Source organism: Podarcis muralis, chromosome 1, assembly GCF_964188315.1.
Source record: "Podarcis muralis chromosome 1, rPodMur119.hap1.1, whole genome shotgun sequence".
Classification (NCBI taxonomy): Eukaryota; Metazoa; Chordata; class Lepidosauria; order Squamata; family Lacertidae; genus Podarcis; species Podarcis muralis.
The window spans coordinates 6,041,842-6,066,139 of record NC_135655.1 but is presented as its reverse complement, the minus strand read 5'-3'; the positions used below and the strand labels follow the sequence as shown (position 1 = coordinate 6,066,139).

At 47.5% G+C, this 24,298-nt stretch overlaps 1 protein-coding gene across 1 annotated transcript in view; it reads left to right on the top strand.

Annotated features, from left to right (window-relative positions):
• GCH1 (GTP cyclohydrolase 1) overlaps positions 1–23,797 on the top strand; it is a 42,418-nt gene extending 18,621 nt beyond the window's left edge. Inside the window, exons 3-6 of the mRNA XM_028726603.2 lie at positions 5,681–5,736; positions 16,838–16,869; positions 19,360–19,444; positions 20,519–23,797. Of these exons, the coding sequence (XP_028582436.1) occupies positions 5,681–5,736; positions 16,838–16,869; positions 19,360–19,444; positions 20,519–20,645 (300 nt within the window). The 3' untranslated portion in view covers positions 20,646–23,797. The remainder of the gene's footprint in view (positions 1–5,680; positions 5,737–16,837; positions 16,870–19,359; positions 19,445–20,518) is intronic.
• Positions 23,798–24,298: the final 501 nt, after the last annotated feature.

The following is a 24,298-nucleotide window of genomic DNA, read 5'->3' as shown; positions in this document are numbered from 1 at the left end:
CCAGTAAAATTACAGTAAAAACATAATAGGGGAAAAAAACTAATTTAAAATACAGGTTAAAATGCAATTTAAAATGCAGCCTCATTTTAAAAGTAGCCCGTAGATCAAGACCATAAGGGGAGGGAAACATAAGGGTCAGACCGAGTCCAAACCAAAGGCCAGGTGGAACAGCTCTGTCTTGCAGGCCCTGCGGAAAGATGTCAAGTACCGCAGGGCCCTGGTCTCTTGTGACAGAGCGTTCCACCACGTCGGGGCCAGTACTGAAAAGGCCCTGGCCCTAGCTGAGACCAATCTAACCTCTCTGAGGCTCAGGACCTCCAAAGTGTTGTCATTTGTGGACCTTAAGGTCCTCCGCAGGGCATACCAGGAGAGGCGGTCCCGTAGGTACGTGGGTCCTAGGCCGCATAGGGCTTTAAAGGTCAAAACCAGCACCTTAAACCTGATCCTGTACTCCACCGGGAGCCAGTGCAGCTGGTAAAGCACTGGATGAATTTGATCCCACAGCGAGGACCCCGTAAGGAGCCTCACAGCGGCATTCTGCACCCACTGGAGTTTCTGGGTCAGCTTCAAGGGCAGCCCCGCGTAGAGCGAGTTACAATAATCAAGCCTGGAGGTGAATGTTGCATGAATCACTGTGGCGAAATCAGGGCGAGAAAGGGAATGGACCAACTGCTTGATATGGCGGAGATGGAAAAATGCCACCTTTGCTGTGGCTGCAACCTGCGCCTCCGTGGAAAGGGAGGCGTCGAAGGTTACACCCAAGCTCTTGACAGAAGGCGCTGGCACTAATTGAGCCCCCGCATGTTTGATTTGCATGTAAATCCCACCTTTTCCCCCCCAGGAGCTCAAGTACATGGTTCTCCCTATCCCCATTCAATTCACACAACAACCCTGTGAGGTAGACTAGGCTGAGAGGAGGCAGTGACCAGGCTCAAAGTCACACCTAGTGAGTTTCATAGCCGAGTGGGGGGATTTGAACCCTGGTCTCTCCCAGGTTCCAGTCCGAAACTCTTAACCCAGAGTTTCCCAAACTCGAGTCTCCAGCTGGTTTGGACTACAACTCCCATCATCCCTAGCTAGCGGAACCAGTGGTCAGGGATGATGGGGGTTGTAGTTCAGAAAATCCTGGAGAAACAGCTTGGGTAACCCTGCTCTAACCACTACAACACAGGGCTGTCTTTCTAGTCCTCGTGGAACAGGATACTTGGGTAGTGTTTGGTATTGTGCGAGAAGCAAGTTTTGACCTTAGCCACATGGGGCAAGCCAAGGGCTTCATTGCCTGTTAGTTTTGCCTGCGGCTCTGTTTCACCTGCAGGATGCAGGTGGCGATGTGGGTTAAACCACATAGCCTTGGGCTTGCTGATCAGAAGGTCGGAGGTTCGAATCCCTGTGACGGGGTGAGCTCCCGTTGCTCGCTCCCTGCTCCTGCCAACCTAGCAGTTCGAAAGCATGTCAAAGTGCAAGTAGATAAATAGGTACCACTCCAGCGGGAAGGTAAACGGTGTTTCCGTGCACTGCTGTGGTTCGCCAGAAGCGGCTTAGTCATGCTGGCCACATGACCCGGAAGCTGTACGCCGGCTCCCTCGGCCAATAAAGCGAGATGAGCGCCGCAACCCCAGAGTCGGTCACAACTGGACCTAATGGTCAGGGGTCCTGTTTCACCTGTGGCTGAATTTTCTGCATATTTTAAGCCACCGCTGCCGAATTTGCTGCCCAGAATTGCCACCCGGAATCGAGCGAATGCTGGTGCAGAGCTCAGCACTGATCTAGCCGGCGTCTGGGTCATAGCTGTCAACGTTTCCCTTTTTAAAGGGAAATTCCCTTATTCCGAATAGGATTCCTCGCAAGAAAAGGGAAACGTTGACAGCTAGGGTCTGGGTAGGTGGGTGGGACTCAGTGTTGGCAGACCGCTTTTCCAGTGCTGGATTCATAAACCCAGCCTCAGGAGCCAAGGAAACCCGAATTGCGTAAAAGAGGATAAATGGCACGAGTTGAAATTGTGTCTCTTCGGTCATTTAGTTCAATTTGCTTTGCTTCAAAGCGAGTTTTGCAAGGAAGGGGGTGGTGGTAAACAGAGGAGAGCTCAAACAAGCTGTTTCCAGTGAAAGCGTAACTTGCTTGCTGCACATTCAAGATCCAGGTTTTTAGAGAACGGGTGGTGTGTGTGTGTGGAGAGAAAGAGAGGGTCTCTCTGATGTCTCCCTGCAAATCTTGTTTCTGGAGACCTTTCCTTGCCGAAGTCTTTGCCGACTTCCCTCTGGAAAGGTTGCCCCCACTCTCTTTGCACTGCTCTTGCCTCCTTCATCATAGCTCCTGACATTTCATTTCAAAGCCCTTCGTCCCAGCAGCCTTCCTCGAGGGCAGACGTCTGTGCATTAAACCTGATTGCCCTGGACATAAGCTCTGATCTCTTCCAGGTCACACGAACCGTCAGTTTAAAAGGCAGCATCACAGGAGCACAGAACCTGCTGTGAGCAATAAACTTCTGCTTTATTCCGCCCCCCCTCTATTTTTTATAATTTTTTAACTGGAGAAGCTTTTCCCAAAAGATTCAAAAGTTCTGGATGCTGGAAGCTCAGAATCTAATCTGTGCTCAGATTTATTATTATCATTATTATCTATTATTATTACTACTACTACTACACAAATGGGACGTGGGTGGCACTGTGGGTTAAACCACAGAGCCTAGGACTTGCCGATCAGAAGGTTGGCGGTTCGAATCCCTGCAATGGCGTGAGCTCCCGTTGCTCGGTCCCTGCTCCTGCCAACCTAGCAGTTCGAAAGCACGTCAAAGTACAAGTAGATAAATAGGTACTGCTCTGGCGGGAAGGTAAACGGCGTTTCCGTGTGCTGCTCTGGTTCGCCAGAAGCGGCTTAGTCATGCTGGCCACATGACCCGGAAGCTGTACACCGGCTCCCTCGTCCAGTAAAACGAGATGAGCGCCGCAACCCCAGAGTCGGCCACGACTGGACCTAATGGTCAGGGGTCCCTTTATCTTTTACTACTACACAATAAGGAAAGAGCTGGGGGAGCAAAAGGACTCTTCCCCCATCGCTGTGGAAGGAAAGACAGGTAGAGAAGAAGCAGGATAGTGCCCCAAATCTCTGGCGACGCCTTGAGCCTTCTAGCATGATTATGGTTTCATTACTGTCTACCAGCTCCATCTGGTACGCAGGCTGAGACCCTACCTGCCCGCAGACTGTCTCGCCAGAGTGGCGCACGCTCTGGTTATCTCCCGCTTGGACTACTGCAATGCGCTCTACGTGGGGCTACCTTTGAAGGTGACCCGGAAACTGCAATTAATCCAGAACGCAGCAGCTAGACTGGTGACTGGGAGCGGCCGCCGAAACCACATAACACCAGTCTTGAAAGACCTACATTGACTCCCAGTATGTTTCCGAGAACAATTCAAAGTGTTGGTGCTGACCTTTAAAGCCCTAAATGGCCTCGGTCCAGTATACCTGAAGGAGCATCTCCACCCCCATCGTTCTGCCCGGACCCTGAGGTCCAACGCTGAGGGCCTTCTGGCGGTTCCCTCACTGCGAGAAGTGAGGTTACTGGGAAGCAGGCAGAGGGCCTTCTCGGTGGTGGCGCCCGCCCTGTGGAACACCCTCCCATCAGATGTCAAAGAAATAAAAAACTACCTGACTTTTAGAAGACATCTGAAGGCAGCCCTGCTTAGGGAAGTTTTTTATGTTTGATGTTTTATCGTGCTTTCAATATTCTGTTGGGAGCCGCCCAGAGTGGCTCAAAATAAATTATTATTATTATTATTATTACTTACACGACATGCTCAGTGTGCATTGTAGCCAATAAGCTAGGCAGGTCCATGCCTCAATGAACTTAATCCAAAATGAAACACTCTGGGACCGGGACCAAGAGGACCAGAGATACAAAGAACAATTGGAATAAATTTATTGAATATATAAAGGAGAACAAAAAAATATTAAGACACTAGCAGGACTGGAATAACACCTCCAATATAAAACAGTAGAGTTATGACAATAATATACGCAAAAAGTATGTGATGTATATACCAGCGGTCGGGAGGGAGGGAAGTCAGGACTCGGCAGAGTCAAAGGGATTATAATGTGACAAAAAGGATTGTTGGAAAAAGAATTACATGTTGAAAACAATAAAAAAAATATTTGCAGAATGAAACACTCTGGAAACGAGGCAGAGATAAACGGAGAATCAACATGCAAAGTGACTCTTTTTGTGCATAGGCTTAGTTATGGTCAGGCATCAGAAATGAGGGTGGGGGCTGTATCTGGCCCCATCTGCATTCCACATTAGAAGCAGTTTAAGACCACTTTAAACAGTCGTGGCTTCCCCCAGAGTCTGAAACTCCAGAGAGCTGTTGCCAGTCAGTGCCAGCAATACTGAGGAAGATGGGCCCGTGGTCTGACTCTTCTTGCATTGCTCAGGCTACACCCAGGAAGTCCTCAATGGCAACCACGATTGTGGATTTCTTTCTGGGGCCTGGCGGCAGCTGACTTCTACTCTGAAGAAGAAGAGTTTTTTGGGGGTATTTACTTTCTGCTCTCCAGCCAGAAAAGCCCCCAGACTTGGGCTCTGACGCTTGTTCTTTGCTCTTTTCCTCCCTCGTTAAAATGATGGCACTGCAGCGCCTGTAAGATTATTCTCTTCTCCAGAGAAAGTACATTCTGTGGCTTTCCTAATTGTTATTGTTATTTTTTCTTTCTTTCTAAGCAGTTCCAGCTAATTTGGCAGGGGACAATTTGTCCCTTCTGGCAGCTCCATGTTCAGTGGGGCTCTTCCTGATGCTTTGATCATGCAGACACAACCACTCCCTTATCCCAGTGCCGTGTCCCGCTGCTGTCCCTTATTGATTGCAAAGCGCAATTCAGTCTTCTGCGCATGCGCGACCGCCGAAACCCAGACGTACCGTATTTTTCGCTCTATAAGATGCACTTTTCCCATCCTAAAAAGTAAGGGGAAATGTGTGTGTGTCTTATGGAGCGAATGCAGGCTGCGCAGCTATCCCAGAAGCCAGAACAGCGAGAGGGATCGCTGCACAGCGCTCCCTCTCTGTTCTAGCTTCTGGCTTGGCCATGCGAAGCCTCTTCAGGGCAGGGAGAGCCTTCATCCCACTGCCCGGCTTTGCACGGCTATCCCAGAAGCCAGAACAGCTGCGCAGCGATCCCTCTTGCTGTTCTGGCTTCTGGAATTCAGAATATTCCCCCCCCCCCTTTATTTTCCTCCTCCAAGAACTAGGTGTGTCTTAAAGTCTGGTGCATTTTATAGAGCGAAAAATATGGTAACCCTTTCCGGTACTTCCGGGTTTCGGCGGTCCGCAACCCAAAAAAATGCAACCTGAAGCGTCCGTAACCCGAGGTATGACTGTAATCTTCTTGGCTTTTTTGGAAGCCCACTTTGAATGGTTTCTGATTCCCCCTTCTTTACAGGAAGGAGAGACAAACGAGAAGTGAGTTCACCGTGCATGTTGACTTTTCTGTTCTTTCTCGGCCTCTTAACGCAACTCGCATGGCCATTATTTGCTCTTCTTTGCACAGGCTAAAAAGCACACTCCTGGTTCGTGTCTGATATGGCATGGATGCACATGCACGAACCCCCCCAGGTCTTGCCCGACAGCCGTGCACCTATGTGATCTGTTTCATGACTTTCCCCCCCATCCTTCCTCCCTCCCTCTCTTAGGTGCACATAGGCTACCTCCCTAACAAACAGGTGCTGGGACTCAGCAAGCTGGCAAGGTAAGAACCTCCAGGTAATTAAAGTAATGCTGTTTGCTAAATTGGATTGCCTTGAGCAGAGTGTGTTTAGCTGCATAATCTGACCCTTTTCTAAGTGCCAGGAAGCTGTGCTGTTGTGTGTTAGCCTCCTAGTCTGGGGCAAGACTCACCTGCGAAAAGGATGCTTGCAGCTGTGAGTCTCTGTGCAGAGCACATCAGTTCATGACAGACGGATGCCCTGACAGACCAATTGTGTTAGTGCTACGCTGAATTCCTCCCTGTGCAATTTTCATAGGTGTGTTGTTGTTGTTTAGTCGTGTCCAACTCTTCGTGACCCCATGGACCACAGCACGCCAGGCACTTCTGTCTTCCACTGCCTCCCGCAGTTTGGTCAGACTCAGGCTGGTAGCTTCGAGAACACTGTCCCACCATCTCGTCCTCTGTCGTCCCCTTCTCCTTGTGCCCTCCATCTTTCCCAACATCAGGGTCTTTTCCAGGGAGTCTTCTCTTCTCATGTTGTGGCCAAAGTCTTGGAGCCTCAGCTTCAGGATCTGTCCTTCCAGTGAGCACTCAGGGCTGATTTCCTTCAGAATGGAGAGGTTTGATCTTCTTGCAGTCCATGGGACTCTCAAGAGTCTCCTCCAGCACCAGAATTCAAAAGCATCAATTCTTCAGCGATCAGCCTTCTTTATAGTCCAGCTTTCACTTCTATGCATCACTACTGGGAAAACCATGACTTTTACTATATGGACCTTTGTTGGCAAGGTGATGTCTCTACTTTTTAAGATGCTGTCTAGGTTTGTCATTGCTTTTTGATAGGTGTATGTTGGCCAATATTACAGCCTTCTTTTTTTCAATTTTTAAAATTAATTTTCCAAATTTAAGACAAACACACAAAAAGAAAAAACAATACAGTATTAGAAATACAAACATATAAACACCTAACTGTTAAAGGTCCAATTTAGTTTACATTGTTAAATGACTTCCTCAAATCCCTCCTGACTGACTTTCAGTAAATCTCATTGTAACAGTTTTCCAATTTCTATTTTTCAATAAAATTTACTTATTCAAATTTCTATCTTCCTTCCTTTTCATAATATTTTCAGTCGATAATGTTATAAAATTCGACATATTTTAATCCTCGGCCAATTTGGTACCTACAAGTGATTCTACTTATGTTATATTTGAATATCTAGCTAAATAGTCCTTAAATTTCTTCCACTCTTCTTGATGTTCCTCTTCTTTCTGATCGCGGAGTCTTCCAGTCAGGTTGGCCAGCTCCAAAAAGTCCAACATCTTCATCTGCCATTCTTCCACTGTTGGTATTTCTTGCGATTTCCAATTTTTGGCTAACAAAATTCTTGCTGCAGTTGTGGCATACAAAAACAATCTAACATCTTTTTTGAGCAATTCCAGTCCTATTATTCCAAGTAGAAAGGCTTCTGGTTTTTTAATAAATGTCTATTTTAACATTTTTTTCAATTCATTATAAATCTCTTCCCAGAAATCTTTCACCTTGGGACACGTCCACCACATATGGTAAAAAGTGCCTTCTTTTTCTCTACACCTCCAACATGAATTATCATTCATATGGTGTTGTTGTTTAGTCATTTAGTCGTGTCCGACTCTTCGTGACCCCATGGACCAGAACACGCCAGGCACCCCTGTCCTCCACTACCTCCCGCAGTTTGGTCAAACCCATGCTGGTAACCTTGAAAACACTATCCAACCATCTTGTCCTCTGTCGTCCCCTTCTCCTTGTGCCCTCTATCTTTCCCAACATCAGGGTCTTCTCCAGGGAGTCTTCTCTTCTCATGAGGTGGCCAAAGTACTGGAGCCTCAGCTTCAGGATCTGTCCTTCCAGTGAGCACTCAGGGCTGATTTCCTTAAGAATGGATGCGTTTGATCTTCTTGCAGTCCATGGAACTCTCAAGAGTCTTCTCCAGCACCATAATTCAAAAGCATCAATTCTTCGGCGATCAGCCTTCTTTATGGAACTTTTCTCATGGTGAGATTTTTGTGGGCGAGCTGAGAGGCTGTTTGGACCCCTAGTGAGAACCCAGAGGGTGGGTTAGAAGGAAAATGAATTGATACTGATTTTCACATATTAGTAACTTTGTATTAATGTTACAGTTTTATATTTACATGTGTATTTTTGTAAGCAAAAAAAATAATGAGTTGCTTGTTGCTGCTTCGGTTTTTTTGTATCCTGCTCAGAGACATTTCTAATATATTGGGTGGTATAGAAATCAAATCAAAGAGCAAACAGTGGCTGTAAAGAAATGTGAAAGGTCAGATTTAATTGAGTTGCTGATTAAAGCAGGAGAATCAACATAAACAGTATAGACCACGGGTGGATCTACACACACGGTGGAAAACACTATAAATAAGTCAGAAATTTAATCGTTATAACAAAAAGAAAAAAACGCTATGTAAAAATCACATCAAATTTGTTTTGCTCTCTGGCGCCATCTGGTTTGCATGTTTATAACGAATTTGAAACATCGGGTTTTTTTACTAATGTAGCTGAGTCCCATACCAGTCCAAATTGTGAACGGAGGGTTTACTGTTTCAGGAAGTTAGCATGTAGCTTGCTATTTTTAATCATTTTTTATAATTGAATTTGTATCAGAAAATCCCAGGACAATTCACAAAAATGAAACTATCCGCACAGCTTAGGGATATGGAATGACCAACAGCAAAAAGATGTAAGGGAAAGAAAGGACATTAAACTAAGGAGCACTGAAAGCAGTTTCAACTAAAACACAGTGCCTGGGCAGACAAGCTTTTAACCAAGTGGCAAAAAAGGCTGTAATGTTCAGATCAATGAATTGTATAAGCTTGACAAGAAAAATGGTTTTGCATCAGAAAAACCAAATTGGAAACGGAGTTGTTAGATACTAATGTCAAAATGTCTAAAATGTATAATTTATTGTTGGAGTGGCATACAAAGGATGAACAATTAAATCTGTGATGATAGATTGGGCAAGAGATGTTGGACACAATAGAATGTTTGAAGATTGGGAAAGGTTGTGGAAGAAAGGGGTTAAGTTTACTGCATGCACTGTACTAAAATAGAATATTATGAAAATGATGTATAGATGGTACTTAACCCCAGTAAAACTAGCAAAGATCTACCATATGAATGGTAGATTTCTCCTCCAAGGGGAAGAAATGGAGGTAGTGAGAGATTTTACTTTCTTGGGCTCCATGATCACTGCAGATGGTGACAGCAGCCACGAAATTAAAAGACGCCTGCTTCTTGGGAGAAGGGCAATGACAGGCCTAGACAGCATCTTGAGAAGTAGATATGTCACCTTGCCAACAAAGGTCCGTATAGTGAAAGATATGGTTTTCCCAGTAGTGATATATGGAAGTGAGAGCTGGACCATAAAGAAGGCTGATCGCCAAAGAATTGATGCTTTTGAATTATGGTGCTGGAGGAGACTCTTGAGAGTCCCATGGACTGCAAGAAGATCAAACTGATCCATTCTGAAGGAAATCAGCCCTGAGCGCTCACTAGAAGGACAGATCCTGAAGCTGAGGCTCCAATACTTTGGCCACCTCCTGAGAAGAGAAGACTCCCTGTAAAAGACCCTGATGTTGGGAAAGATGGAGGACACAAGGAGAAGGGGACGACAGAGGACGAGATGGTGGGACAGTGTTCTCGAAGCTACCAGCATGAGTTTGACCAAATTGCGGGAGGCAGTGGAAGACAGGAGTGCCTGGTGTGCTCTGGTCCAGGGGGTCATGAAGAGTCGGTCACGACTAAACGACTCAACAACAACAACAACAACAACAAGGATACTGATAAAGCGGGATTTCAGATCCAAACTCCTCCTCCGCCTCCTCCTCCTCCTCCTTCTTCTTCCTAGCCTCAATTTCTTTATTTTCTTAGCTTGCTACTGACATCAGTGTGGACTTTCTGGCCTTGTGGCATTTGGTGATTCACTTCCTTCTCGGCTTTTGGCTTTCTGGGCGCGGGAACTCTGGAGGGCAGCCTGCATAATAGCTGGCTTTTGTCCGTCTCCATGTGAGCAAATGCTGAAATTACCCTCCAGCGTCTCGCCTGCCTTGCGGCGCTTGTCTTCATCCTCAAGTGTAGGGAGGGATTCGTTTCAGATGCATTTATCGGCTCCCTGCTCCAGGTCGATCGATGGGTTTGCATCACTCCACAATTATCCCCAAATTGCACAATCACAGAAAGGACTTTTGGGCGCGAACGGTCTCTCGCGTCTGATGCTAATAACGGCACTGAAAACATGTCATTTCCTGCACGTCTCCCAGCAGTCAATAAATCGCTAAACAATGTTGATTCCTGGCCGGTGTCAGTGATGTCGTGACATGACTGAGCTTCAGGGCCAGAGTTTAAATCTCGCTCTGGCCATTTACTCACTGGGTGGCCTTCGGGAAACAGCTATGCCGTTCCCCAAATCTGTAATATGTGGAGGAAAGAACCCACACACACAACAGCCCTTTGAGGTATATCAAAGCTTAGAGCAGTGGTTTTCAAAGCGTGTGGCATTCCACACTGGTATGGCAGGAGATAATGGTGGGACGGTTCAAGCACAATCAAATACAGATTTAAACATTTCAGTACGGTATCAATTTTATTATTATTTGCAGACTATGGATAAACTTCTTTTCAAAACAAAAGCAAGAGCGATAACTAGTTGCATTTTCCAATATATTTCTATTTTAAAATTGGTGTAGTGCAGGGGTCAGCAACCCGTAGCTCCGGAGCCGCATGTGGCTCATTTACACCTTTACCGCGGCTCCGGGGCGGATACTAGCGAGGGGAGGAGGCGCATTGTGCGCCCCGACACTCCCCACTGTGGCGGGCGCTGTACTGGCTGTGACGTCGCATGGGGGCGGTGCGTGCGTTAGTCACGCACCGTCCTGACGTCACCTTCCCGCCCGCTGTCAGATCGGAGGGCAGCGGCACGCATGCTTTAAATGTCGCAGTGGTTTTGCAGCTCCCAGGTTTTTTTTCTTCGGAAACGGGTCCAAGTGGCTCTTTTTGTCTTAAAGGTTGCAGACCCCTGGTGTAGTGCAAACAATTTTTTATTCTCAAAGGGTGGCCCAGAGAAAAAAAAGTTTGGGAAACACTGGCTGAGAGAAACTGTCCTGAATACTCTCAATGCTTTGTGGCTTGGCAGGGACTTGAACCCAGGTGTCCCTATTTTATTTTATTTTATTATAATTTTTAATTTTTAAAAATCTTTATTATACATAAACCTAAACAGTACAATACAATACTGTACATACAATGCATACCATACCATACCTACTTACCTGCAAAACATACGTTACCTATATACAAACCCAATGCAGACACACCATCAGTGTTTGACTTCCAACTCTTCTCATTGTGCTATTTTACAATTTATTAATCTGTACGCATTTCATTTTTATTATTCTGTTTTCTAGACGAGTTTTGCTATACATTTCCTCTATTTTCTAGATTCATTCTATGTCTGTCAGGAGATCCACCTTATCCATATAATTTTTAAGATATTCTTCGAAAACCATCCATTCCGTATTAACTTTTTGTATAGTGTTTCCTCTTACTCTCCCTGTTAACTTTGCAATACAGTCGACTTACATATCCCTCTGGATACTTCGGGATACTTCCGGGTTTCGCTGTGCATGCATGCGCAGAAGCGCTCGGTCGCGCTGTGCGTGTGTGCAAAAGCGCGCCTCTATTTACGTTATTTTCGGAGTGCGAACGGACCCCCGGAATGAATTAAGTTTGTATCCAGAGGGTCCACTGTACAATGGTGCCCCGCAAGACGAATGCCTCGCAAGACAGAAAACCCGCTAGACGAAAGGGTTTTCCGTTTTGGAGGTGCTTTGCAAAAGGAATTTCCTATGGGCTTGCTTCGCAAGACGAAAATGTCTTGCGAGTTCCTGCAGGTTCCCCCCCCCTTTTTCCCAAGTTGCTAAGCCGCTTATCAGCTGATCCGCTAAGCCGCTAAGCTGCTTAACAGTTGATCCGCTAAGCCGCTTAACAGCTGATCGCTAAGCCGCTTATCAGCTGATCCGCTAAGCCGCTAATCAGCTGATCCACTAAGCCGCTTAACAGCTGATCCGCTAAGCCGCTAATCAGCTGATCCGCTAAGCCGCTTATCAGCTGATCCGCTAAGCCGCTAATAGCGCTAATCCGCTAAGCCGCTAATGGGCTTGCTTCGCAAGACGAAAAAACCGCAAGACGAAGAGACTCACGGAACGGATTCTTTTCGTCTTGTGAGGCACCACTGTATGTAAATATTTAATCATTTTCGCTAACCAGTCGGTTAGCTGGTTATTTTAACTCGGACACCCACTCCATCTGCTATGCTGGCACAGAGGACTTACGAGACTTCTGGGGATGCAGGAAGCTGGCTTATACCGAGTCACCTACCGTATTTTTTCCTCCATAGGGCGCACCTGACCATAGGGCGCACCTAGTTTTCAGAGGGGTAAATCAAGGGAAAAAATATGATTCCCCCCCCCCCCAGCTCTGGGAGCAGCGGAGCAGCTATTGCGGGAGGTGGGGGAACACCTCCTTCAAAAGCCCACAGGATCCGTGTGCGGCTCCTGCGGGCTTTTCGACCAGGAGGGAGTAGGGACTGACGCGGCCAGTCAGCCCCTTGTCCCTCCTCGGGGAAAAGCCCCCAAGAGCTGTGTGCTCTTTAAAGGGTGCGCGGCTCCTGCGGGCTTTTCTACGAGGTGGGGGAATTCCCCCATCTCCCGCAAAAGCCAACAGGAGCCACGCACCCTTTAAGGAGCGCACGGCTCCTGCGGGCTTTTCAACCAGGAGGGAGAAGGGACTGACATGGCCAGTCAGTCCCTTCTCCCTCCTCTGGGAAAAGTCCCCAAGAGTTTCCCCCCAACACTAGCCTCAAAGACCAGACTCTCCTGGCTTCAGCGAAAGCAACGCGAAGCCTCTGGAGAGCTACGGAGGCTTCGTGTTGCTATCTCTGAAGCCAAGGAGCCTGCATTCGCTCCATAGGACGCACATACATTTCCCCTTAATTTTTGGAGGGGAAAAGGTGCGTCCTATAGAGCGAAAAAATACGGTAACTCAGTGCTGCCTACACTGACTTGCAGCTGCTCCCTAGAGATTCAGAGATTTCCCTATCTCTGTTGGAGGCCTTCCTGCCCCTGGTGCGCAGAGAAGCATCACATACAGACCAGGCCTCTGAATCTCGCTTGCTGGGAACCGGAGCAGAGAGAGGGGTTTATTGCCTCCCGGTGGGCTCCTGCTGGACAGGCGTTGATGGGCGCAGTATGCCTCCTGATCTGATCCAGTAGGCCTCTTATTCTGCTTTTCTGCTCATTCACGCAGAGCTTTGATATTAACTATACCTCAATGGACACGTGAATGGCAGATGCCAAGCTCTGCGATATGGCTCGACGTTTGTGCCGACAGCTGCCCTTTGGGGCTTTCTCCTTTTCCTTGGAAACTGAACTGCATTAATTCGCGGATGTACCGCTTTGGGTCGAAAGGCCTCGTGCACCACAGCCCCACCCACGCACCCACCACCGTTCCCTTCGTACGAATGCAACACACAACTTGGTCTCGCTTTTGAGAGCTGCTTCTTTCCTTTTGCTCTGATTCCTGGCCTAGTGTCATTAAAAAAAAAAAGACAAAAAACTGAGCAATCTTGGGAGAAAAGCAGTGACAAACCTAGACAGCATCTTAAAAAGCAGAGACATCACCTTGCCAAGAAAGGTCCGTATAGTTAAAGCTCTGGTTTTCCCAGTAGTGATGTATGGAAGTGAGAGCTGGACCATAAAGAAGGCTGATCGCTGAAGAATTGATGCCTTTGAATTATGGTGCTGGAGGAGACTGGAGAGTCCCATGGACTGCAAGAAGATCCAACCTATTCATTCTGAAGGAAATCAGCCCTGAGTGCTCTCTGGAAGGACAGATCGTGAAGCTGAGGCTCCAATACTTTGTCCACCTCATTCGAAGAGAAGACTCCCTGGAAAAGACCCTGATGTTGGGAAAGATGGAGGGCCCAAGGAGAAGGGGACGACAGAGGACGAGATGGTGGGACAGTGTTCTCGAATCTATGAACATGAGTTTGACCAAATTGCGGGAGGCAGTGGAAGACAGGAGTGCCTGGCGTGCTCTGGTCCAGGGGGTCATGAAAAGTTGGACATTACTAAACAACAACAACAACAAAGTTTGCACCAACCTGCTGCCCTGTGCTACAATTTAAAACACTTAATTGATGCAACAAAAAACAGCATAAAATACAGTATAAAACGTGAATAACAATAAATTCAGAATTAAAGAATCAATTTAGGGGGGAAATCCATCCAATAAACATTAGATGATCACCAGGGCTATCTGGCTAAATTAGTATTTGGGCCAGCGAGGAGACTAGGGGAGAATTAGCTGTGGGATCCCAGAGTGAGTAATCTTCATAAAAAGGGGAGAGGAAGGGAAGGAAGGGGAATAAAAGATCAGGCTGAATTCAAATTAAAGGCCAGGCAGAATAGCTCCGTCTTACAGGCCCGACGGAAGGAGGTTAAATCCTGCCGGGCCCTAGTCTCATGGGACAGAGCATTCCACCAGGTCGGAGCCATCACTGAGAAGGCCCTGGCCCTGGTGGAGGATAATCTGACTTCCTTAGGGCCCTGGACCTCTAAACTGTGATTATTCATGGACCTTAAGCCCTCTGCTTAAGGTTCGGCAGCGTTTGTAGAATTGTAGAGTTGGAGAGGGGTCCGATGGTCATCTATTCTAGTCTAACCCCTTGCAATGCAGGAATCTCAGCTAAAGCATCCATGGCAGATGGCCTTTCCTCTAGCCTCACAGAAACAGGATCACAGGTGTGAACCTGGTTTTCACCCCAAATGACCTCCCCCAAACCTGTAACAATACCGTGAAGCCGGTATTCTTGCAGTCAGTAGCTATGGAGGTTTCCAAGACTGCAGCCTCCATTGACCTTGGAGCTTTGGGGGCTGATTTAGGGGAGACAGCAAATTTGAGAAGTCCGTGCTTTCGTTTTGCTACTTCATTGATTAGCCAAAGCTGGCTTTCGCTTCACCCACCTTGCTGGCAAGGAAGCCCAGATAACTTTGCACAAAAAACCCCACACCTTCTCTTTGTCCTATTTTATTTAAAGCCACTTGTGGCTTCAAATCAGGTTTGTCAACAGGAGAAGAATAATCTCTCCTAATAGGATTTCTCGGACTAATGTGTCGGGTTAGTATACTTGGGGGCGTGATCCTGGAATAGTAAATAAACACTTCTTTTTTTTTTACTTTGTATTTTCGTGCGGATTAAATTTTGGAGCTATAATTGGATCAATGCACAGTTTCCTAAATGCTTTGCCTGGCATTCTCATGGAAGGGCCTGGGACAGATTTTTCTGTGATCTCTCTCTCTCTGTGCTGTTTCTCACCACTGAGCAACGACCCTGGTTGCACCCAGGTGGTACAAGAAGGATTCAGCCTGGAGCTGAAAGCAGCACCTTCTGCTCCCCCCCCCCTCCAAAACTGATTGGTCAGGTGGGACCCCCGTCTAAATACGCTGTTTTAAGAACTGGAAGCTAAAAGGTGTCTCCAGAGAGACGTACGTCTGGATTGACAAGCAGGCTAGAAGAGATTGCTCCAGTAACTTTTTGACCTTGCCAGTTGGTATGCTCTGCCCCTGCCCATCTCTGAGCTCCAGATACTTTGCAAATCTCTCCAAAGAACTCTTAACTTCTGGCTCCGCCTAAACTCAAATCCCCCCGGTTTACTATCCCTAGTACTTCAAGACTCCCATAAAATTACCTGGCTTAAGTCTAAACTACAAGAAAGAAGATTCCACCTAAACATTAGGAAGAACTTCCTGACAGTGAGAGCTGTTTGACAGTGGAATTTGCTGCCAAGGAGTGTGGTGGAGTCTCCTTCTTTGGAGGTCTTTAAGCAGAGGCTTGACAACCATATGTCAGGAGTGCTCTGATGGTGTTTCCTGCTTGGCAGGGGGTTGGACTCGATGGCCCTTGTGGTCTATTCCAACTCTATGATTCTATGAAAAACTTCACTCTTGTGGCATTATCCCCACAACACCTACTCACTATGGACCCTACTAAAGCAAACAGTCTAATTGGTCAACGTCTAAAAGATAGCAAGCATCAGAACAACGTGGCCACTATAAGGAAATTCTGCCCTTGGTATGTTCATTTCCCACCTCTCCATTTTGATTCTCTGGCCCCATATCTGCACAAACTTATTATCCCAAAATACAGACGTGCTTTTGCACTTGCAAGACTGGATGTTTTGCCATCTGCGGTACTTGAGGGTCGATTCCAAAAGATCCCGTCTGAGAAACGTCTTTGCCCCTGTGGAGATGGTAGCACCAAAACAGCAGCACACGTCCTCCGGTCTTGCACTCTCTACAAAGACCTGAGGAATGAGATCGTCACCCCACTCGTACTAACCATCCCAGGGCTCTCAGCCACTGCCACAATGTCCTTTCTTCTATCAGATCAAAATGAGCAGATAACAGCAAAGGTTGCTAGGTTCATAGCAGGGGCAATCAGAATAACAGCCACTAACTGACGGCTGATTCAGGACTTTAAATTGTGCTCTTACATCAAATTTCCTTTTCTGCGAATACTGTAATGTTTTACTGTTGCTATGGCCATTGGCTAATGCGAATAAAATTTTTGCAAATCCCTTTGCGCGATCCAGGTTGGTGGGTCTGTTTCTACCCAACCCAAGCTAAGAATGTTTGAAGTCCTGCTCATTTTCATGGGAGCAACTGAAAGTGTGCCCATAATTCTCCTATTAAAATTAAGGTGCCTTGAAAGAGATTCGCATGGGAGGGTGTGTCCTGATCCTGGGAATTTACCTGGTGTGGTCTACCTTGATTTCTTGGGATGGTTTACAGGTGGGACCATAACAGGAAATTTGTGTGATTTATGATGGGGGAGGGATACAAAAAACCAGGGATAAAGTGTGTTTTGGGGAGGGAGTCCCGTTTGTTTTTATTGGTTATCAATTAATTTACATTCCGTCAATGCCCAAAGCTTGCTTTTTTGGGTTTGTAAGTTTGACCTCTGCTTTCAAATCTACAATTTGAAAGTGCCGTTGTAACAGAACGCTGCCTTTTCTTTTTCTCCCTTTTTAAAACAAAGGATTGTTGAAATCTACAGCAGAAGATTACAAGGTGAGTAATCCTTTGTGCTCTACCTAATGATATCTCTCTCTATAATAAAAATGGAACAGTGTCATCGCACAGCCCTGCCATTGGAGGATTGGTAATGCCTCATCGCTACCCTGAAATTGCATGAAGTCAGGATTAGGGTAAGGGAGCAAATCAGTGCCAGATTTAGGCATAAGCTAAACAAGCTATAGCTTAGGGCCCCACTCTCTTGGGGCCCCCAAAAAAAATTTAAAGGAAAAAAACCTGGGTGTACATTTCCAAAATATAGGATTAAAAACAAATAAAATGAAACCTACATACAGCAACAGTGTTTGGTGTTGTGTAGGCTCCTGTGATGTAAGTCATGGACCCCGCCTGCTCGCCTGCACCCTAAAATATCATTGGTTTGCTCATTTCTATATATAGGGTGCCTACATTCTGCATGGAGGGGTTGCAGGGCAACATGCGGCATGCGGCTGCAGACTGCAGTGCAGCACAGTTGAATGCAGGTCAAGCTGTTGTACCTGTTATCTAATATTAAAGTCAGCTTGCAGACTGATGATCAGGCAGCATAGATTAAGGGTATGAGTCTTATGCCTACTGGTTGATTTCATGTAATACATAATTTATTTATTTTGATCCCATTATAAAATTACTATTAATATAAAAGGTAAAGGTACCCCTGCCCGTATGGGCCAGTCTTGACAGACTCTAGGGTTGTGCGCCCATCTCACTCAAGAGGCCGGGGGCCAGCGCTGTCCGGAGACACTTCTGGGTCACGTGGCCAGCGTGACATCGCTGCTCTGGCAAGCCAGAGCCGCACACGGAAATGCCGTTTACCTTCCCGCTAGTAAGCGGTCCCTATTTATCTACTTGCACCCAGGATTGCTTTCGAACTGCTAGGTTGGCAGGCGCTGGGACTGAACAACGGGAGCGCACCCCGCCGCGGGGATTCGAACCGCCGACCTTTCGATCGGCAAGCCCTAGGCGCTGAGGCTTTTATCCACAGCGCCACCCGCGTCCCTTACTATTAATATACTTCTTCTTAATTGTATTTCAGTTCAACAATTACTTTGCTAAAATACATAATTTTCTTACGTGCCAATGGCTTGAGATACCTGTTAGGTTCATAAATTACCATATAGCATATATTCAACACAAAAACAGCGGCAATTTGTTGTTGAGAAAGGACAGCTGGACATATCAAGGGCCCCATGACCTTCAGTAGCTTAAGGTCTCATCAAACCTATATCCATCAGATAAGTGCTGGAGATGTAACAAGGTTGAGGGTACGTTTTATCATACGTGGTGGACTTGTAAAAGGGTATTGGGAAATGATATATAAAGGGGGGGGAAACGTTTACAAGTACCTTTCCAAAAAAAACTAGAGTCCTTTTCGTTGGGGATAATTCAGAGGGGGATTCCCAGGTGTCAAAAAAGACTATTTATGTACGCTACTACCACGGCCCGTGTCTTGTTAGCCCCCAAATGGAAAGTAGCAAGGTCCCAACCAAAGAAGAATTGCAACTTAATCTGATGGAGTATGCACAGCTTGCAGATTTAACATATAGAATAAGAGAAGAGAAAGAATGCACGTTTAAAGAAGACTTGGAAAATGTTTACTGAAAATTGTGTTCATTGAAAAACACTGGTAGCATTGAGATAAATTCAACACTGAAAGTAAGTTCTGGTGGTTGTAGCAATGGATCACTGAACGGTTTAGTTCATGTAAAAGATGCAGGGGTGTATGGTATGCAAAATGAACCACGGAAAGAGGTTCAAGAAGGGAAGTCATTGATTGGTGCTGTGGGTTAAACCACAGAGCCTAGGATTTGCCGATCAGAAGGTTGGCGGTTCGAATCCCCACGACGGGGTGAGCTCCTGTTGCTTAGTCCCTGCTCCTGCCAACCTAGCAGTTTGAAAGCACGTCAAAGTGCAAGTAGATAAATAGGCACCGCTCCGGCAGGAAGGTAAACGGCGTTTCCGTGCACTGCTCTGGTTCGCTAGAAGCATCTTAGTCATGCTGGCCACATGACCCGGAACCTTGGCCAATAAAGCGAGATGAGCGCCGCAACCCCAGAGTCGGTCACGACTGGACCTAATGGTCAGAAGAAGAAGAGAAGATGAGTTTGGATTTGATATCCCGCCTTTCACTCCCTTTAAGGAGTCTCAAAGCGGCTAACATTCTCCTTTCCCTTCCTCCCCCACAACAAACACTCTGTGAGGTGAGTGGGGCTGGGAGACTTCAAAGAAGTGTGACTGGCCCAAGGTCACCCAGCAGCTGCATGTGGAGGAGCGGAGCCGCGAACCCGGTTCCCCAGGTTACGAGACTACCGCTCTTAACCACTACACCACACTGGCTCCAGTCCCTTTACCTTTAAATGAATATTCTGAAATGTAATCTCTGCCCCCAGTGCTTTGAAGCATTGCTGCCCCTTCCAAACAACCCTTTCTTGACTTGCAGAGAGTTACAGATCTCTTTTCCCCCCGCCCTGTTTTCTTTCCTTGCTGCAGTTCAGGAGCGCCTTACGAAACAGATTGCCATCGCCATCACGGAAGCCTTGCAGCCTGCGGGTGTCGGAGTGGTGGTTGAAGCGACGTAAGCATGCGCAGAGCTCTGCTGAGTTACCCAAGAGGGGAGAGGGCTCCCTCTCTCTCCTGGATGGCCAGGGGTTAAATGTTGTGGGTGGGAGGGGCATTGCTCAGTGGTTTAGCATCTGATTTGCATGCAGAAGGTTCCAGGTTCAATCCCAAAAACATCCCCAGAGAGACTCCAGACTGAAACACTCACCCACCCTGAGAGCTGCTGCCATCAGTGCAGACAGTACTGAGGTAGAAGGACCAGTGGTCTGGCTCAGAATAAGGCAGATTTTTGTGTTTCTAAGTAAGTCAGACTATCCTCCACCAGGGCCAGGGCCTTCTCAGTGATGGCTCCGACCTGGTGGAATGCTCTGTCCCATGAGACCAGGGCCCTGCAGGATTTAACTTCTGCAGGGCCTGTAAGAGAGCTATTCTACCTGGCTTTCAATTTGAATTTAGCCTAATCTTTTATTCCCCTTCCTTCCCTCCCCCTCCCCTTTTTATGAAGATTAACCGCTCTGGGTTCCCACAGCTAATTCTCCCCTGGTCTCCTCGCTGGCCCAAGTAGGACATTAGATGATCACCAGGGCTAGCTGGTTAAATTAGTCCTATTTGGGCCAGCGAGGAGACCAGGGGAGAATTAGCCGCCCACAGTAGAAGAGCCCACCCCGGCACTCTAACTGATGAGCAGGCTCTTCCCCGGACTCAAATCTCAGGCCCCGGACTCTCAGCCTGGCGCCCCTGAGAGCCCGGCGCCCGGGTGCCCTGCACCCCTATGACCTATGGGTAAGACGGCCCTGACAGGGGTTTCCCCATAGGAAGATATCTGGTTGGCCGCTGTGAGAACAGGCTGCTGGACTAAGAGGGGCCATTGGCCTGATCCTGCAAGCTCTTCTCATGCTCTTATTTCTGAAACATTTAATTAGTTTTTTTTTATGCTGGGGATGTGACTGACTCCAAGGTCTCCCAGCGAGCTTCATGTCCGTGCGAGGATTTGAACCCTGCTCCCCCAGGTCCTAGTCCGGCTCTCTAACCATTTCGCCGCGCTGCTTCTTGCCTGATGGCATCTCCTCCCCCTTCCTTTTCCTCGCAGGCACATGTGCATGGTGATGCGAGGGGTTCAGAAAATGAACAGCAAGACTGTGACCAGCACGATGCTCGGAGTATTCCGAGAAGACCCAAAGACCCGGGAAGAGTTTTTGACGCTCATCCGCAGCTAAAACTGTGCCATCTTCCTCCGGACTGTCTTGTCTGCTGTTGGTTATTTTGCTGCTTTCTTCCCTCCTCTCTCTCTCTTTCCGTAAAGTAACTGTCCATTTAAATTCCCTTGTTTTCACTTTTTATTGGTTCTGTAAAATGTTCTTTACGGCAAGTCCATTGTGACCCTTCATTCGCTCAAGGCAAGCTGACCCCCTGTTTGGGAGGTTCCAAACACCGTATTTTTCGCTCTATAAGACGCACCAGACCACAAGACGCACCTAGTTTTTGGAGGAGGAAAACAAGAAAAAAAATATTCTGAATCCCAGAAGCCAGAACAGCAAGAGGGATTGAAGGGATTGCTGCGCAGTGAAAGCAGCAATCCCTCTTGCTGTTCTGGCTTCTGGGATAGTTGCGTGTAGGAGTGCAAATGGCCAGAAATGCAGAGGTGTAGATTGATCAAAATAGTTTAAACCCAGTCAACGCAATGCTTTCATTGCTGACACAGATGGCTTACTCTATATCTGTTATAATTCCTCATAGCAATCCCACCTGATCACTACATCTCTGGCCATTTGCACTCCTACACTGCGCAGCCTGCACTCACTCCATAAGACGCATTTGGCCGATGTCCTCTCACAACGCTGTCCGTGGATTTTGGTGGATGGTTTGAGTGGGATTTTACAAAATTTATTCTGCTTCTTAAGATCGTTTAAAGAGCAAGGACATGCTCCTTCAGAAGGAGGGAAAGCGAAACCCCTTCTTTCCAAATAACTCACAAAATCCATCCTTCCTTTAATGGGTGGAGCAGAGGCAGGGAACCCAGGGGCCACAATCCTTCACAGTCCAACCGCCCAAAGGGCCGCATGCCAGCTGTGATCTCTGCATTGCCGGGGGTTGGACTAGATGACCCCTGGGGTCCCTTGCGATAATTCTGCGATCCTATGAAGGCCTTCTCCCCAGACTGAGAACTCCTCCCTGGTTTCCAACACATGGCCAGCCACGGTCCTTTCATGGGAACGTTTTTCCGTGCACGTCAAAGAGTCCCGCCCCCTTCCTCTTAGGTAACCAAAATGCCACCATCGTCAGAAGTGGCTTGCTGCAGTCTACACGGAAAATTTATGGGAGGGATGTTTTGCAAACCCTCTTTTAATTAAGGAAAGATGGCGCAGTAACTGGAAGCAAGTGTTGAGCAGACTCTAAGCCTCCCCCTCCCTAAGCCTGTCTGATCCACTTACTCAAATCTATCATTTGCCAGAGCTTGGATCGGTAAGTCAGTAAACTGGGGACCCCAGGGCCTCTAGAAGTCACTGGGCTCCAACTCCAACAGCATTTGCGTGCCGAGGTCCCCAAGCCACCCCCTCAAATAACTCACAACTCACACGTAATTTTTGTTTGGGTTTTTTGGCATAATTTTGGCCACAACTTTTACAAATTTTATGAGTGGTTGCTTAGGCATTGGTTAAGGCTATTCTGGGGACAGAACTGACATCCAAACTCCATCGGATGCCAGGGAAGGGAAAACAATATTGGGGAGCAATGGAGCTGAGTCACAGGCCCTCAGCGCTCACCCGCATGCTCCCCAGGGCTTGCCGGCCCTAGCCCCTCTCCAGGGATTCGGACGAAATCGTGGCAAGCCCCTGGATTCCTTTAACAGAATTCCCTTCCGCAGCAGCATTGGAGGGGCAGGCACAGCCAGTCCTTACCCCTCCTCCAACCAATTGATAACCAATGCCTAACCGCCAACCTTACAAGTTGTGACGATTTGCTACGCACTAATGGCACAGCCAATCAGCCAGATGGACAAAATTCCTACCAGGCCCCTGCCCCAACGGCAGACGACCCCATGACAGGCATAGGAAGGTCAAGTAAAACCTTCCAAACGCAGGGCGGGTGGGCGGGTGATTCGGCTCACACAGCGAAAGAGAAAGCCTCAAGCTGCGTGCTCTGAATTTAAACAGTTCGGTCCCTCCCACCAAATTTGCAACAAGTAAATTCCTCCAGCAACACAGCCATCCAATTAAATGCCAGGGTAATATTTATAACCCTACCTGGCAACAGAGGGGTGACTTAGCGGACCCCACTGCAACACGTGCTCTCACGCTTTGGGACTAAACTGAAAAAGCGAGTGAGGCAGAAGTTAACTATGGAACTCATTGCCACAAGAGGCAGTGTTTGAAAAAGGATTAGACAAATTTGTGGAGGAGAGGGCTGTGGGCGGTTGCTCGCCATGATGGCTTTTCTTTGGAGGAAGGGGGAGAGAGCAGAAAGCCCGTCTGGATTTTCCACAGATACTCCCTTTCTAGGAAGTGTGCGAAGTCAAAATGGCAACCTGGCCTTTTCCAACCTGTTGTTGCCCTTGGAAATCCCATCAGCGCCAGCCAGTACACCCAGTGGTCAGGGCTGATGGGCCTTGGCGGTCCAACAAGATCTGAGATAAGGTTACCAGATTATTTTCAATGAATCTGGGGACACTTTTCAACTTCAATGGATTCTGTCTGGGGACTGATTTGTAAATCTGGGGACTGTCCCTGGGAAACAGGGACGTCTGGTAACCTTAATCTGGGAAGCCCTGGGATGAGGAAAGTGGTGACCCTCAGCCTTGTGCAACGAGGGAAGAGACAGGACCAGAGCAGCCTCACTTTTCTCTTGGGGACAGAGCCAGTGTCGTCCCTGTCCAAACCCTGCTTTTTTGTTTTGCCACAGAGTGCTTCCAACATACCTCTTAACTGGACTTTTGGAAAACCTCTGCTGTCTCCATAAAGGCAAACCGGTTCAAGGGAGCGATTTATTCCTTCTCCCCCCGTACCACGAGCAAAAGGAAGTTCCAAGTGGCTCGCACCCTTTGTGGCCTTAGAATTTGTTGACCTTACATCCTGGCGAATTTGTTATTTATGGGAAACTTTGCTCCCCTTGGCCTCATCCAGATGTTTGGGGCTACAGTCTGGGGCGGATGGGAGTCGTAGTCCCTAAACAGTTGGATGACGGCAGGGCGAAGAGGAAGGCTTGCTTATGCCTCTTATTTGTGGGGGGAAAGTGACCCTTAGCCAACGTTTTCCGTGCCCAGTCTGTACATAAATAAACGTAAGCCATGCACAGTCCGTCGTTGTGTTTCCCCCTTCTGTCAAGCTCTGTTCTATTTAAAAATATTAAAAGAGAAATACAGCCTTGGTCATTTTTGGGATACTCTCTGCGGTGTGATTTGTGAGTTCAGCACTGGCAGCCTGCAACTTCACACATTGCAACCCAGGGGTTATACCTGCGATCGGTACCTGTGCTTTTGGGAGACATGGGCCAGGGTGCTGCCGCTACCATGTGCATCTGTGGCAGAGCTTTCCAAACTGTGTGTTGCGGCATGTTAGTGTGTTGGTTGCAGAGTGTCGGTGTGTCGTGCGAACACTGGAAAAGGGGTCAGTTTAACCTTTGCTAGTGAAACTGAATGACTGTGTTGCGAAATGATGCAGGTCTGAAAAGTGCGTCACCAGCACGAAAAGTCAGGAAAGCTCTGGTCTTTGGGGTAGAAAGTCGCGCAGCAGCCTCCAGGTGTGAGATGAAGTGGGTGCGCCATCTCAATATGGACTTGGAGAAGGTTCACAAAAGGGGATGGAGCGACTCAAAGGTTGTAGCGTTTGGATCTTTTCAGAGAAAAGGCCCGGAAGAGGCAGCAGGTGAGGAG